The sequence below is a fragment of the Camelus bactrianus genome, chromosome 3, assembly GCF_048773025.1.
Source record: "Camelus bactrianus isolate YW-2024 breed Bactrian camel chromosome 3, ASM4877302v1, whole genome shotgun sequence".
Classification (NCBI taxonomy): domain Eukaryota; kingdom Metazoa; phylum Chordata; class Mammalia; order Artiodactyla; family Camelidae; genus Camelus; species Camelus bactrianus.
In genome coordinates this window covers 37,971,085-37,986,433 of record NC_133541.1, presented here as the reverse complement: position 1 = coordinate 37,986,433, position 15,349 = coordinate 37,971,085, and the positions used below count along the sequence as shown (strand labels likewise).

Sequence of the window (15,349 nt, the reverse complement as noted above, 5' to 3'; positions counted from 1 at the left end):
TAGCAGCAGCACAGAATGATATACAGGACTAAAAGTTGACAAGATGATGCTACTTTTCCCTCTTAGTTGAAGTCATGCTTTTACTCTTCATTCAGTGAATAGTAGTTTTACTTCAGCAGTGAGTTCAAAGTAAGGTTGCCAGTATCTTCCTATTAAATATTTAGAGATTTGATACAATAGCAGAATTTGTGAGCATGAACAAAAATTGGTTAATTTTACTCAAGATTTATGAAATACATTTTTAAAATAAACTATTTTATTACAGACATTGCCTCCTTTTGAAGCCAATGGGAAAATCTTGGATTATGAAGTGACTCTCACAAGATGGAAATCACGTTTACAAAATTACACAGTTAATGACACAAAACTGACAGTAAACCTCACAAATGATCGCTATATAGCAACTCTGACAGCGAGAAATCTGGTTGGCAAGTCAGATGCATCTGTTTTAACTATCCCTGCCTGTGACTTTCAAGGTTTGTGTCCATGAAATGGAGTCTGACTTAGGAGGGGAAAGGATGGATAGGTATGGACAGGGCTCCTGTAAAAAACATAACTATTCTAAGACTGTTTCCTCAGTATTAACAGTGATTATATTTTCAGAAATCAGTCAGCAGCTAGATCTGTTCCATTATTGTGTGGCTCAAACTTTGCAGTAAGCAACTTAATTCATTTAAACATTTTTTGATTATCTTTTTAAAATATAATTTTAAGGTTTTAGGAACTTTATATGCATATGACTTAAATATATTGTTTTTCTGTAGCTTTACTTAGCTTTCAAAGAAGAAAAAATTGTAGCTTACATACACAAAACATTTGAAGAATTTGGGGAAAGGAATTTAAGTTTCAAAATAAATTGACTAATGTAAATTATAAATGCTTTTATTCATGGAAATACATGTTATATGCTACAAAAACATGATAGACCACATGGTTATGGAAATGAATGTAAAATATTGGAATTTCAAATTTTTAAGTGTTTGTTTATCATATCAGTATTCAAACTTTGTTTTAAAGCTACTCACCCCGTAACGGATCTTAAAGCATTTCCCAAAGATAACATGCTTTGGGTAGAATGGACTGCTCCAAATGAATCTGTAAACAGATATGTACTTGAGTGGTGTGTGTTATCAGATAAATCACCCTGTATCCCAGACTGGCAACAAGAAGATGGTACTGTACATCGCACCTATTTAAGAGGTATACCTAGCTAAAAACATTTAAGTTGATGTCCTTTTTCTAACTCTTCAAACAGATTTTTCTTTTACATATTCTTTTCTGCTTTGTACACTTCGTGGTCCATTGAAAAGACTTCCAGTTTATCATAGTTACTAGTTTTATCTTGTTTACTATATTTGTGACTCTCAGCAAGTCACCCTTAACCTCTCTGAACTGCAGGGTTTGTTGATGGGCAAAGTGGGGTTAATACTACCCTCTTTTTATACTCCACTATTACTTTGATCATCAAAGGAATGCTCACAGAACTGTAAACTAAGAGACATAAAAGATAATCCAACCTCTGCTGCTAACTGGTATGTTCTCTGTACCTGATTAAGCTCCCTCATCCTTCAGTGAGAAAATTACTACAGTGTATCTGGATAGCTTATTAACTTCATATAGCTGCTGAACAAGGGAAGGAGAACTAGAACTCAGATTTGCTTGTCTTCTAAGCTGGAAGGACAGAAAGTAATGATATTATAGAGCTCCAAAATGAGATGCTCTCATTGTAAGGTACTACTTATCAACTGGCTTAAAGTGATATAACAATTTTAAAGAGACAACAAAGAACTCTGTGTGGTTTTTTTAGTGAAGAAGGATAACCATTAGAATTCAGCTGCAAATAGTATGATTAGTCAGAGAAAAGCTGTTAACAGAGATATAGCTACCATAAAGTTTAAAAGCTTTATTCGTAAAATAGGCTTTTTGGTCCTCATTAACCTATTATTTAATATAATTTTAATAACCTTGGTTGTCTAGTTGATCAGCCTTTTCCAATTAAAAGCAAGGCAGAGCTAGAAAGCAGTTGGTAACAGCCGGACAGTGGGAATCTTCTAAACGAGCACAGCACGGGCCCTGGAGACCTGCTGGCTGTGCAGGTGCCCCGTGCAGCCCCGGAGCCCAGCAGCCCCAAGGGACGTCGCTGCATTACAACAGGATTTGGAAATTGCTCATCTTCTCGATAATGCTGAACTACCAAGAAGGTTACTCTAAGGAGGCAAAGAAGCATGTATGACTGCATGAATACTAGTCAAGGAGATATAAGTTCTTGTTAAAGCTATAAACTTCAGTAAAACAAACACCTCATTTTCTGATGTAGACAGCAAACCTGCTGTATAAAAAGAAATATTTTGCTATTATATGCTAAAGGAATAGATAGATTACTCTGTTAACTTGGAGAGATTATAAAGAAAGTATTTAAGATAGTTTTTCTTTTAAAATTATGTTAATTTCTCAGAGAAATAACACCAGTTACTTTTTTTTCCAGTCACCTGACAAACCAGAGCCATTAGTCCTTTTTGTAGCTCTAATTAGTGGCATCTTGCTCAGTGGCAGTTCTCAGAGAATTACATAACATGTACAAAAGTCATCAGACTTTAAGATCCAGAGTAATTTGAGATCAGTGTTTTTATAAGTACTGAATATAAATGCAGTCATTACTTTTAATGACTATATATTTTTTATCCACTGTATTGGCAATAAAAGTAATAAACATAAAATAAAAGTATTTTTAAATAAATTTTAAAACCTTATTCTATTAAGCTTGGATCCAGTACACAGAAGGCAGTGCTTACTTTAAAAGCTGCAGGTTTTTTTAAAATAAAAGGAAAGTTCAGTGGTCATGAAATTGTAATATAAAAATAAATAATGGAATTGACAAGATTTTTTTATTATAGGAAAAAAAATACTTAATCTACTCTTTTTACTTTAGGAAACTTAGCAGAGAGCAAATGTTATCTGATAACAGTCACTCCAGTATATGCTGATGGGCCAGGAAGCCCTGAGTCTATAAAGGCATACCTTAAACAAGCTCGTAAGTTCAAACCTATTTTCTTTGAAAAATGTTGAGTCTTGTACTAATAAAGACATTTTGTCCCTTTTAAGTAGGGATATGTCTCATTATGTTTAATTTGATGATGATGAAATTTTACAAAGTTCTAATTTACTAAATTCTGATGATTTTCAGTTAGCAAATACCTTTGTTCTGTTTCAGCACCTTCCAAAGGACCTACTGTCCGGACAAAAAAAGTGGGGAAAAATGAAGCTGTCTTAGAGTGGGACCAACTTCCTGTTGATGTGCAGAATGGATTTATCAGAAATTACACTATATTTTATAGAACCATCATTGGAAATGAAACTGGTAATGAAACCATCAGTTATTAATAATATGTCTTCTCTTAAGCTTTTAAATACTAATTTGTCTCATCTTCTTATGTTATACATCTTAGTATAGTATGTTAATATAGTTATACGTGTAGTAACCTCAGAGAAGAGATACCTGAGAATGTGCCTTGTGGTTGCTTTCATGGTCCTATTAAAGAAACATTGTTTTCTGGTAAAATATATTTTGATTCCTTTTTAATACTCTCAAACTGTCAAATATAGGCTAAACCAAGCAGGAGTAGTTGAATAAAGCACACTTACTGATTTCTTCCAGCTGTGAATGTGGATTCTTCCCACACAGAATATACACTGTCCTCTTTGACTAGTGACACTTTGTATATGGTACGAATGGCAGCGTACACAGACGAAGGTGGGAAGGATGGTCCAGAATTCACTTTCACTACACCAAAGTTCGGTAAGAAATACGATGTTTGATCTTTTCTTTCTTTTTTCCCTTTTAAAATTTAATGAGACTAAAAATGGGCTTAATTTATATGCCAAAATTTTATTAAAAGTGCATCTTTGGAATCATATAAATGAAGTGTTAATGAATTATGATTTTTATATTATTGTATCTGGTTCTTTCAGCTATAGAAAATATTTTTCCATACCTTTTTTGTTGTTTCACTATTTCTGACTAATTTCACCTATACTCTGTAAATCCCGAAAGAATTTGTTTAACTTTCTAAATAGGTTCATTTTTTTTACTGGCAAAAAAGAACTTGGGTGTGGTCTCTTTCTTCTCTCGTTCTTCCTTTTATAGGTAGGTTGCTGGCACTAGTCCACCCTTCCAGTCTCCATTTCCCTACCTCCAGCTCGGTCTTTAACTTGCTGAAACTAGGCTTCCAATCCACTATTCCACTGAAACCTCTCTAGTGTCAGTCATAGAAGACCTCTTAGTTGCCCTATCCAGTGCATGCTTTTTAGTCATCTTTTTTCCCCTGGACTTCCAGCATTTGATTGTTGTCCTCTCCATCCTTGAAACCGCCTCTTCCCTTGATTCTCCTCACTTTTTGTTTGTTTTTCTAATAGCACTCTCCTGAGTCTCCTCCCTCTCTGATATTTCCTTCTCCTTTTCAGCCATTTTAAATGTTTTATGTTCTCCAGAGCTCTGTTCTTGGGACTATTTTCTTATCTGCCTATTCAAATTCCCTGTCTGTGACTTCAGCCATCCTCTCTTCCCTTCCCAAATACATTTTAATTTGTTCCATGCCACAACCATCCAATTCTTCATCAAAGCCAGAAATTTAGATGCAATTGTAGTAAAATTTCGTATCTTTTTCACTTACATAAGCCAAGTATCAAGTGCAGTTGATCATGCCTTCTAATACTGCTTGTACTTACCCTTTCATAATCTTCTTTGACCTTTAACTTCTCATCATTTTCCCCACCTTTGTGTCTCTTCCTAGTGTTGCCTTCTTCACCTCATTGTTTTGGCCTTTCCTGTAGCCTCCTGAAAGCAGACCAAAACTGCATTCTTTCCTGTAACTAGTTCATTTTGAATCATTATAGAAATCACCTTATTTTATTATAATTGTATTTGTAACCACCACCCCCAAGCACACATAGTGAATGATAAGTAGTAAGTTACATATTCCTTGTTGGTTGAATGAGAGAATAAATGAATAAGTGACCACATAAAGTACATATTAAAAGATCTTGATCTTTGTCTGATGGCCAATAATGAATGTAGTCTATGGGATAAGATTTGTGGTGACATGTTAATCAAATATATATACCTGTAACAAATACAGGTTTCCCCCACTATCCAAAAGCAGAGTGTACCTATCAAACCTTTCATAAGCCAAAATGGCATAAAGTGAAGAGTATCCCCCACTTTCTGAAAGTTCATACTAAGCCACTTCAAAAGACCTATAGTAGTACCGTTATTGTACTAATTGTAGATCTTTTGTAAAAGCTTAGTGGCGTAATGCAAACTTTCCAGAAGTGGGGGGGATACCTATAATATCTGAAATAAATAAAACTTTGTGCCATGATCTTTAGAAAAATAAACTTTAAAACTTTTAATTATCCTATACAGTAAAATACAAAGAGGAAGAAGAATCATTCCTAATCCCTCATCCAAAATAATCTTTACCATATTTATATATCCTTCTAGTCTTTTCTAGGCATACATTTTTTTTTTTCCAAAAATGAGATCATACTTACTAGTATTACTTCATCATCTACTTTTTCCTCTGCTGTTTTATGTTTTATGGATCCATTATGGCTTTTTCACGTGGCATGGACTTGGCTCCCAAGGACCTTATAGCTTAGTTGAAGAAATACAACAAAAGTAAACAAAAACAAATGGAGAGCTGTTTAAACCATGGAGACAGTAAATAGAGCAGGAATTTAAATATATGCATAAGGAGTTTAACCTTCAAAGAATTAGTGGAGGAGATAATACTTGAGCCTTGAAATTAAGATTTGGACAAACAGGAAGAAGAAGGCATCTTAGAGCTGCGTGAGCAAAATCCCAAGGCATGAAAACTTAATAAGCAGAAGTTCAGCACTGATAAAGAAAAGGTTATGCCTGTATTTGATTTGGCATATATATATGAGAAGCTTAGAACTCGAGTTAATATTTGCCAGCCTGTAGTTTATTCCGAAGTCTTGATCTGATTTCTTTATTTCTATTAGGTTTTATAGGATGTAAGTTACTTACAAAGGGATATGTGTTGTGGAAAGATAAGATTAAGTGCATAGTATATGACTAGTATTACTTTCATACATTTTTCCTGTAAAGAGACTAACTAAAGGGCAGATGGAGGAGTTAACCAGAAAAAACCATAAGATAAACCATTAAGAAAAAAATCTCTAGGGGGAGGAGGCCAAGATGACGGAGTAGTAGGACGCACGTAGCTCACCCTCTCCCACAGACACACCAAGACTCACATCTACGGACCCACTCAGCCAACCAGAGCACCTGCAGAACTCCAACAGAACATTGTCCTCTTCAAAAGACAAAAACGCCAAAAATCTGGTAGGAAAAAGGAAGGAAGACAAAAAGGCAAAACCATGCGTGACCGGTCCCGCGGGGAGGGAGCGGCAAAGGAGGACTGGTGCTCGTTCGCTGGGGCTCCCCCTCTCCAACGGAGGAGCCAGCGGGACAGAGGGGGAGCCTATGAGGCTCAGATCTGTACGGAGTAGCCCTTGACTGACAGAACTGGGTTGAACGGGCACAGAGTCCCTGAGACATCCAGGCCGAGACCCAAGCCGGGAGCTGGGGTCCCGGACAGGCCACCCGAGCCGGGTGGAGGACGGGGACGGCTGCGCTGAGGCAGCCCCGGGAGATTGCAGGGGCTACACAACATGGATGAGTGGGTGCACAGGGCAGAACAACCTGGGCCCTCCCTGATACAGCACGGCTGATGTGCCCTGGGGGGAAGGGTGCATACCCTCATCTCTGAAAACCCAGGGAAGTTTTTCAGCGAGGAGAGGCGTGGCTCAAGCACAGCCGCCATATCTTCCATTGTTTGGCACCCAGGTGGGGGCAGGGGCGAAACCTGAATCCGCGCCTGGGGGCTAGGCAGCCTCAGAGGCCAGACAGTGGGCTTGTTTGCATCCCGAATCAGATAGGATCCTTCTTCTCTGGTGCCTCGCAAAGTTCGTGCCCTCAGAACAAACAAGGAGCTGAGTTTGGACACGGAGCAGGGGCAGGGCTGTTCCGCAGTCTTCCCGGGGCCCACCTGCAGAGCGCCAACCCAGGGCAGAGCATACGGTGGCGCGGAGCTGCGGAGTGACCGCCCCTAGCCTTTCCGGCAGGCCCTTTGTGCTGGGAGGGGGCATGATCTGCTTGCCAACAGGCACTGGGAGCAGCACGGACGAGGGCGCCAACAGAGGGCCTCTGGAAACAACAAGCCGCGCTCTCAAAACAGGGCAAAGACAGAAAGACTTCTCATTAAGAGCACACAGTCTCCAGGAGAACACCCCCTCCCCATTTTAGTTTTTTAGTTTTTTGGATCTGTTTTTGCCTGTTGTATTCTCTGTTACCGTTTTGATTTTTGCTTTTTAAACAGTCGTATCCCCCCAGTTTTGGTCTCTTTTGAATTTTGCTTTTAAAATGGTATAGTTGTTAGTTTGAAAGATCCACGTCATGTCATTTTTCTCTCTCGGTTTTGATCGTCTGTTGTTGATTGTACACAGGTTTCAAATATGTGTTTTTGTCCTCTTTTGTCCTGTTTTGGAGCTTTTGGGGAGACGTCTCAACCAGATTGCTGTTCGGCTTCAATTTACTCTTAAGTGGTTCATTGTACGTTGTTTTCAGGCCTTTTTTTCCTCCCCCTTTGTTGGAATTCTCTTTATCATATCTTTTTTTTTTTTTTTGTCTGTTCTATTTTTTATTACCTTCTTGGTTTCTAATTTCTGGAAGGTTGTGTATGCTTCTAGTTTTGGTTCCTTTTTGAATTTTTCTTTCTAGACAATTGTGTGTGCTTCTAGTTTTGATTCTTTTTGGGTATTTCTCTTAAAGTACTTTTATATTATTGTTTTTTAAAGAGAATCCACTTGATTGCATTTTCACTTTTGGGTTTAATCTCCTGTTGATTGTAAATGGGTTTCAGGTGTCGTTTTTGGATCTTTTTTCCTTTTAGTTTTTTTGAGGGTTTTTAAAAAGATCTCAATTCGAATGCTAGTCTAATTCAAATTGCTCTTCTATAATTGACTATACACTATTTTCAGGCCTTTTTTTTTTTCCTCCCTTCTCTTAAAATATCTCTATCTTTTTTTTATCTGTTATATTTTCTATTACCTTTTTAATTTCTACTTTCTAAACATTTGTATATGCGTCGTTTTAATTCCATTTTAAATTTTTCTGTTAATGTAGTTATATTATTATTTTCTTAAAAACAAAATCCACCTGATTTCATTTTCATTTCTTTTGGTTTTGATCTCCTGTTATAGATTATAAATAGGTTTCAAATATTGTACTTGGATCTTTTTCCTTTTTTTTTTTTTTAAGGGATTTTAGGGAAAAAAAGACGTCTCAACTCGAAAGCTAGTACGATTCAAACTGCGCTTCTATAATTGATTATACACAGTTTTCAAACCTTTTTTTCTCCCTTTTAAAATTCTTTTTTTTTTTTTTTTTTTTTACTTTTTAAGTTTTATTCCTACATAGGCATTAGACAGATAAATAAACTCCTCTAAGGACCACAATAGATAACTGATACTCCATAAGCCACAGTACCAGAGACATATGAGCAAGATGAAGAAGCAGAGAAACCATTCCCAATTAAAAGAACAAGAGAAATCCCCTAAAAGAACGATCAATGAAATAGACATCAATAGCCTACTAGATCAAGATTTCAAAAAAGGAGTGATCAAAGTGCTGAAGGAACTAAAAGAGATAGTGTTTAGAGATATAAAATATGTCAAAAATGAAATTGAAGCTATAAAGAAGAGCCAAGTAGAATGGGTAAACTCATTGACTGAGATGAGGAATGATCTAAAAGCTGTGCAAAACCAACTAGATAATGCAGAGGGATGAATTAATGACCCAGAAGACAGGACAATAGAAAGCACCCAATCAGAAGAGCTACAAGATAAACAAATAAAAACAAATGGGGATTGAAAAGGTTTTTGAAGAAATCATGACTGGAAACTTCCCAAACTTAAAGAAGAAATCAGATATCCAAGTACAGGAAGCTCAGAGGGTCCCAAACAGGAAGAACCGAAACAGACCCACACTAAGACATATCATAATCAAGATGGCCAGAGTCGAGGATAAAGAAATGATTCTAAAGGCAGCAAGAGAAAAGCAAAGAATAAGTTACAAGGGAACCCCCATAAGGCTCTCAGCTGATTTTTCTACACAAACACTACAGGCCAGAAGGGAGTGGCAAGATATATTCAAAGTCCTGAATGAAAAAAAGATGCAGCGTAGGATACTTTATCCAGCAAGGCTATCCATTAGGATAGAAGGAGAGAGAAAGAATTTCACAGACAAGAAAAAGCTGCAGGAGTTTAGCAACACTAAACCCATGCTGAAAGAAATATTGAAAGGTCTACTCTAAATAGAAAAGGAGCAGGATGCTACAGAAATGAGAAACTCACAACTGGAAAGGTGATAACTCAAGAATTACAAATAAAATAAGCATGAAATTATAAAAGAAGACATGCAAATCATTGAGAGTGGGAGAGGGAGGCAGGGATATATAGAATATTTTTTTTCTTTTTTAAATTTTTTGTTCTTGGTAAGATGGGTTTGAGATTATGTTACTATCAGTTTAAGAAAAACAGTTATAGTAAGGGGCTAATAGATTTACAAAAAAGGATAACCACAAGCCAAAAACTTACAAGGGAGTCACAAAAATTAAATAAAATCCATGATAACACAAAGAAAAATTACCAAACCACAAAAGGAAGAAGAAAGGAACAAAGAGGAAATACCAACTGCAAAGATAAGTTCAAAATGGCAATAAACACACATCTATCATTAATTACCTTAAATGTTAATGGATTAAATGCTCCAGTCAAAAGACATATAGAGTGGCAGACTGGATAATAAAGCAAGAACCTTCAATATGCTGCATAGAGACCCACTTTAGGGAGAAGGCCACATAGAGATTGAGAGTGAAAGGATGGAAAAGGATATTCCATGCAAATGGAAAAGCCAAAAAAGCAGGTGTTGCAGTACTACTTTCAGACAAAATAGACTTTAAAACAAAGGCCATAAAGATAAAGGACATTTTATAATGATTAAAGGAGTGATACAAGATGAGGATATTACACTTGTTAATATATATGCACCCAATACAGGAGCACCTAAGTACATAGAACAATTACTAACAGAGATAAAGGGGGATATTGATGGGAATACAATCATAGTTGGAGATTTTAACACCACATTAACAACACTAGACAGATCTTCCAGACAGAAAATAAATAAGGCAACAGAGAAATTAAATGATACAATAGACAAATTAGATTTCGTGGATATTTTCAGAGCATTACACCCCCCCAAAAATAGGATATACATTCTTTTCAAGTGCACATGGAACATTTTCCAGGATTTATCATGTACTTGGGCACAAAAGAAACCTCAACAATTTTAAGAAGATAGAAATTATCTCAAGCATCTTTACTGACCACAATGCCATGAAACTACAAATCAACAACAGAGAAACAAAGGAGAAAAAAAGGAAAGCATGAAGATTAAACTATGTTATTAAAAAAAAAAATGGGTCAATGAGGAAATCAAAGCTGAAATTTAAAAATACCTTGAGACAAATGACAATGAAAGCACAACCACTCAAAATCTATGGGACACAGCCAAGGCAGTGCTAAGAGGGAAGTTTATAGCAATACAGGCCTTCCTCAAAACAGAAGAACAATCTCAAATAAACAATTTAACCAACCAGCTGAATGAATTAGAAAAAGAAGAACAAAAAGCCCCAAAAGGCAACAGAAGGAAGGAAATTATAAAGATTAGGGAGGAAATAAATGCAATAGAGATTAACAAGACCATAGGAAAAATCAACCAAACCAAAAGCTGGTTTTTTGAAAAAGTAAATAAAATTGACAAACCTCTGGCAAAACTCACAAAGAAGAAAAAAGAGCACAAATTAGCAAAATAAGAAAGGAAAATGGAGAAATTACAACAAATAAAATAGAAATACAGAATATCATACGAGAATATTATGAAAAACTATATGGAACCAACCTGGATAACCTAGAGGAGATGGACAAGTTTCTGGAAACATACTGTCCACCAAGACTGAATCGAGAAGAAACTGACCACTTGAACAATCTGATTACTAGAAATGAAATAGAAATAGCAATTAAAAACCTCCCTACAAATAAAAGCCTAGGACCGGATGGCTTCACCGGGGAATTCTACCAAACATACAAAGAAGAACTCATACCAGTCCTTCTCAAACTCTTCCAGATGATTGAAAAGGAGGGAATATTCCCAAACTCATTCTGTGAAGCCACCATCACCCTGATACCAAAACCAGGCAAAGACACCACCAAAAAAAGAGAATTACAGGCCAATATCACTGATGAACATAGATCCCAAAATCCTTACCAAAATATTAGCAAATAGAACCCAACAACACAGAAAAAAGATTATACATCATGACCAAGTGGGGTTCATCCCAGGGACACAAGGGTGGTTCAACATACACAAATCAATCAGTGTAATACATCATATCAACAAGAGAAAGGACAAAAACCACATGATCTTCTCAATCGATGCAGAAAAAGCATTTGATAAAATTCAACACCCATTTATGATAAAAACTCTTACCAAAGTGGGTATAGAGGGAACATATCTCAACATAATAAAAGCTATATATGACAAACCTACAGCCAGCATAGTACTCAACGGTGAAAAACTCAAAAGCTTCCCACTAAAATCTGGGACAAGACAAGGATGCCCACTATCACCACTCCTATTCAACATAGTCCTGGAAGTCCTAGCCACAGCAGTCAGGCAAGAGAAAGAAATAAAAGGGATCCAAATTGGAAAAGAAGAGGTAAAAGTGTCATTATATGCTGATGACATGCTACTATATATAGAAAACCCTAAAAGGTCCACACAAAAGCTACTAGAGCTGATTGAAGAATTCAGCAAGGTAGCAGGTTACAAAATTAACGTTCAAAAATCAGTTGCATTTCTTTACACTAACGATAAATCAACAGAAGAAGAAAGTAAAGAAACAATCCTCTTTAAAATAGCACCCAAAGTAATAAAATATCTGGGAATAAATCTAACCAAGGAGGTGAAAGAATTATACACAGAAAACTATAAACCATTGATGAAGGAAATTAAAGAAGACTTTAAAAAATGGAAAGATATCCCATGCCCTTGGATTGGAAGAATCAATATTGTTAAAATGGTCACACTGCCCAAGGCAATCTACAGATTTAATGCAATCCCTATCCAATTACCCAGGACATATTTCACAGAACTAGAAAAAATCATAATAAAATTCATATGGAACCATCAAAGACCTAGAATTGCCAAAGCATTACTGAAGAGAAAGAAAGAGGCTGGAGGAATAACTCTCCCAGACTTCAGACAATACTATAGAGCTACAGTCATCAAGACAGCATGGTATTGGTACAAAAAGAGACATATAGACCAATGGAACAGAATAGAGAGCCCAGAAATGAACCCACAAACTTCTGATCAACTCATCTTTGACAAAGGAGGCAAGAATATACAATGGAATAAAGAGAGTCTCTTCAGCAAATGGTGTTGGGAAAACTGGATAGCAGCATGTAAACCAATGAAGCTAGAACACTCCCTTACACCATACACAAAAATCAACTCAAAATGGATCAAAGACTTAAACATAAGACAAGATACAATAAACCTCCTAGAGGAAAATATAGGCAAAACATTATCTGACATACATCTCAAAAATTTTCTCCTAGAAGAAATAAAAGCAAGAATAAACAAATGGGACCTAATTAAACTTACAAGCTTCTGCACAGCAAAGGAAACCATAAATAAAACAAAAAGACAACCTACGGAATGGGAGAAAATCTTTGCAAATGAAACCGACAAAGGCCTGATCTCCAGAATGTATAAGCAGCTCATAGGACTTAATAAGAAACAACTGAACAACCCAATCCAAAGATGGGCAAAAGACCTGAACAAGCAATTCTCCAAGGAAGACATACAAATGATCAATAAGCACATGAAAAAATGCTCAATATCACTAATTATCAGAGAAATGCAAATCAAAATTACAATGAGGAATCACCTCACACCAGTCAGAATGACCATCATTCAAAAATCCACAAATGACAAATGCTGGAGAGGCTGTGGAGAAAGGGAACCCTCCTACACTGCTGGTGGGAATGCAGTTTGGTGCAGCCACTGTGGAAAACTGTGGAGATTCCTCAAAAGACTAGGAATAGACTTACCATATGACCCAGGAATCCCACTCCTGGGCTTATATCCAGAAGGAACCCTACTTCAGGATGACACCTGCACCCCAATGTTCATAGCAGCACTATTTACAATAGCCAAGACATGGAAACAGCCTAAATGTCCATCAACGGATGACTGGATAAAGAAGAGGTGGTGTATTTATACAATGGAATACTATTCAGCCGTAAAAACCGACAACATAATGCCATTTGCAGCAACATGGATGTTCCTGGAGAATGTCATTCTAAGTGAAGTAAGCCAGAAAGAGAAAGAAAAATACCATATGAGATCACTCATATGTGGAATCTAAAAAGCAAAAACAAAAAAACAAAGCATAAATACAAAACAGAAATAGACTCATAGACATAGAATACAAACTTGTGGTTCCCAAGGGGTGGAGGATGGGAAGGGATAGACGGGATTTTAAAATTGTAGAATAGATAAACAAGTTATACTGTAAAGCACAGGGAAATATATACAAGATCTTATGGTAATTCACAGAAAAAAAATGTGACAATGAATATACATATGTTCATGTATAACTGAAAAATTGTGCTGTACACTGGAATTTGACACAACATTGTAAAATGATTATAAGTCAATAAAAAATGTTAAAATGCAATAAAAACCTCTAATATAAATTATCCCAATTAGTGATTCATTTGATTAATAAACCCTCTTAAATGCAGAAAGGATTCGTGTGATATTTAGGAATCTTAGGCTTGTTGCTTTTTAGATGATGATATTCTTTTGTCACTCTTTGTACCTATTAAGATTCTTCTATAATTCTTAGCTCTATGTCAGATATATAATCTTTTTGGAAATAGTAAATAACTATTAAAATTTTTGCCTGAATTTTACATTTATATTCCTTGTAGAAGGTGACGTTTGTAGTTCAGTTATTGAGATTGTTTTACAACTTTTTCAGTTCTACCCAGTACTCATAGAACTCAAAGGTAAATTTTTGCTAAGAGTCTGCTGAGTGCAGATCATAAATGTAATAAATGGTTAGGTTTGAAAGCTCTTACAAGGTATATGATCTATCCAGTAACTGAACTAATCATTTTATTCCCCCAACCAACATATATTTTACACATACTGTGTGGCCAGGTTACTGTGTAAGGTGTAAGGAGTTAGGATAAGATTTCCCAAGGGGGAGGGGTGGGAGGAGAGAAACACCTTTAAGTTTGAAAAGGTTGTAAAAAAATATTGGGATGGTATTTCACCTTTTAAACAGCAGTCTGGTTGTGAAGCTGCATTATTTCTGTTTAGCATGTGTATCAACAATTATTTTCCTTCTTACCCCTTGCTGTTTTTTAGCTCAAGGAGAAATTGAAGCTATAGTTGTGCCGGTTTGCTTAGCATTCCTATTGACAACACTTTTGGGAGTATTGTTCTGCTTTAATAAGCGAGACCTGTAAGTACTCTTATTCATATTCTTGCATTTCTCCTCATCTTTATCGATTTATAATTTACACACAATAAAATTCATCCATTTTAAGTGTACAGTTTGATAAAGTTTTGTAACTATATACAAATGTATAACTACCACCACAATCAAGATAGAGAGTATTTCCATCACCTAAAAAGTTCCTCATTCTGTTTTGTGGTCTGTCCTCTTCCTCAACCTCTGGTCCCAGGCAATCACTGATTTGCTTCCTGTGGTTGTAATTTTTGCCTTTCCTAGGATTTCACGTATATAGAATCAAACAGCATGTAATCTTTTGCATATAATATGTGTATGATGTCATTTGGCATATTTTTGAGACTTATCCACGTCGCATATACTAATATTTTTCTCCTTTTTATTGCTGAATAGTATTCTTTAGTACAGATATATCAAAATTTGTTTATCCATACATCTGTTATGAAACTTAAGGTTGTTTCTTTGATTTTGGGCTGTTATGCATAATGTTGCTACAAACATTCACATACAAATCTTTTTGTGTGTATCTTGAGTAAATACCTAGTAGTGGGATTGATGAGTTATATGATCAGTGCATATGTAACTTTATAAGAAACTGTCAAACTGTTCTTCAGAGTGACTGTACCTTTTGTATTCCCACCAGCAATGTGGGA

General features: G+C 36.1%; 1 protein-coding gene across 1 annotated transcript in view; it reads left to right on the top strand.

Annotated features, from left to right (window-relative positions):
- Nucleotides 1–15,349, top strand: part of IL6ST (interleukin 6 cytokine family signal transducer) — a 50,827-nt gene that overhangs the window by 26,967 nt on the left and 8,511 nt on the right. The window contains exons 9-14 of the mRNA XM_010966279.3: nucleotides 266–476; nucleotides 1,018–1,200; nucleotides 2,930–3,031; nucleotides 3,212–3,358; nucleotides 3,656–3,796; nucleotides 14,591–14,687. Coding sequence (XP_010964581.2) covers nucleotides 266–476; nucleotides 1,018–1,200; nucleotides 2,930–3,031; nucleotides 3,212–3,358; nucleotides 3,656–3,796; nucleotides 14,591–14,687 — 881 coding nt within the window. The remainder of the gene's footprint in view (nucleotides 1–265; nucleotides 477–1,017; nucleotides 1,201–2,929; nucleotides 3,032–3,211; nucleotides 3,359–3,655; nucleotides 3,797–14,590; nucleotides 14,688–15,349) is intronic.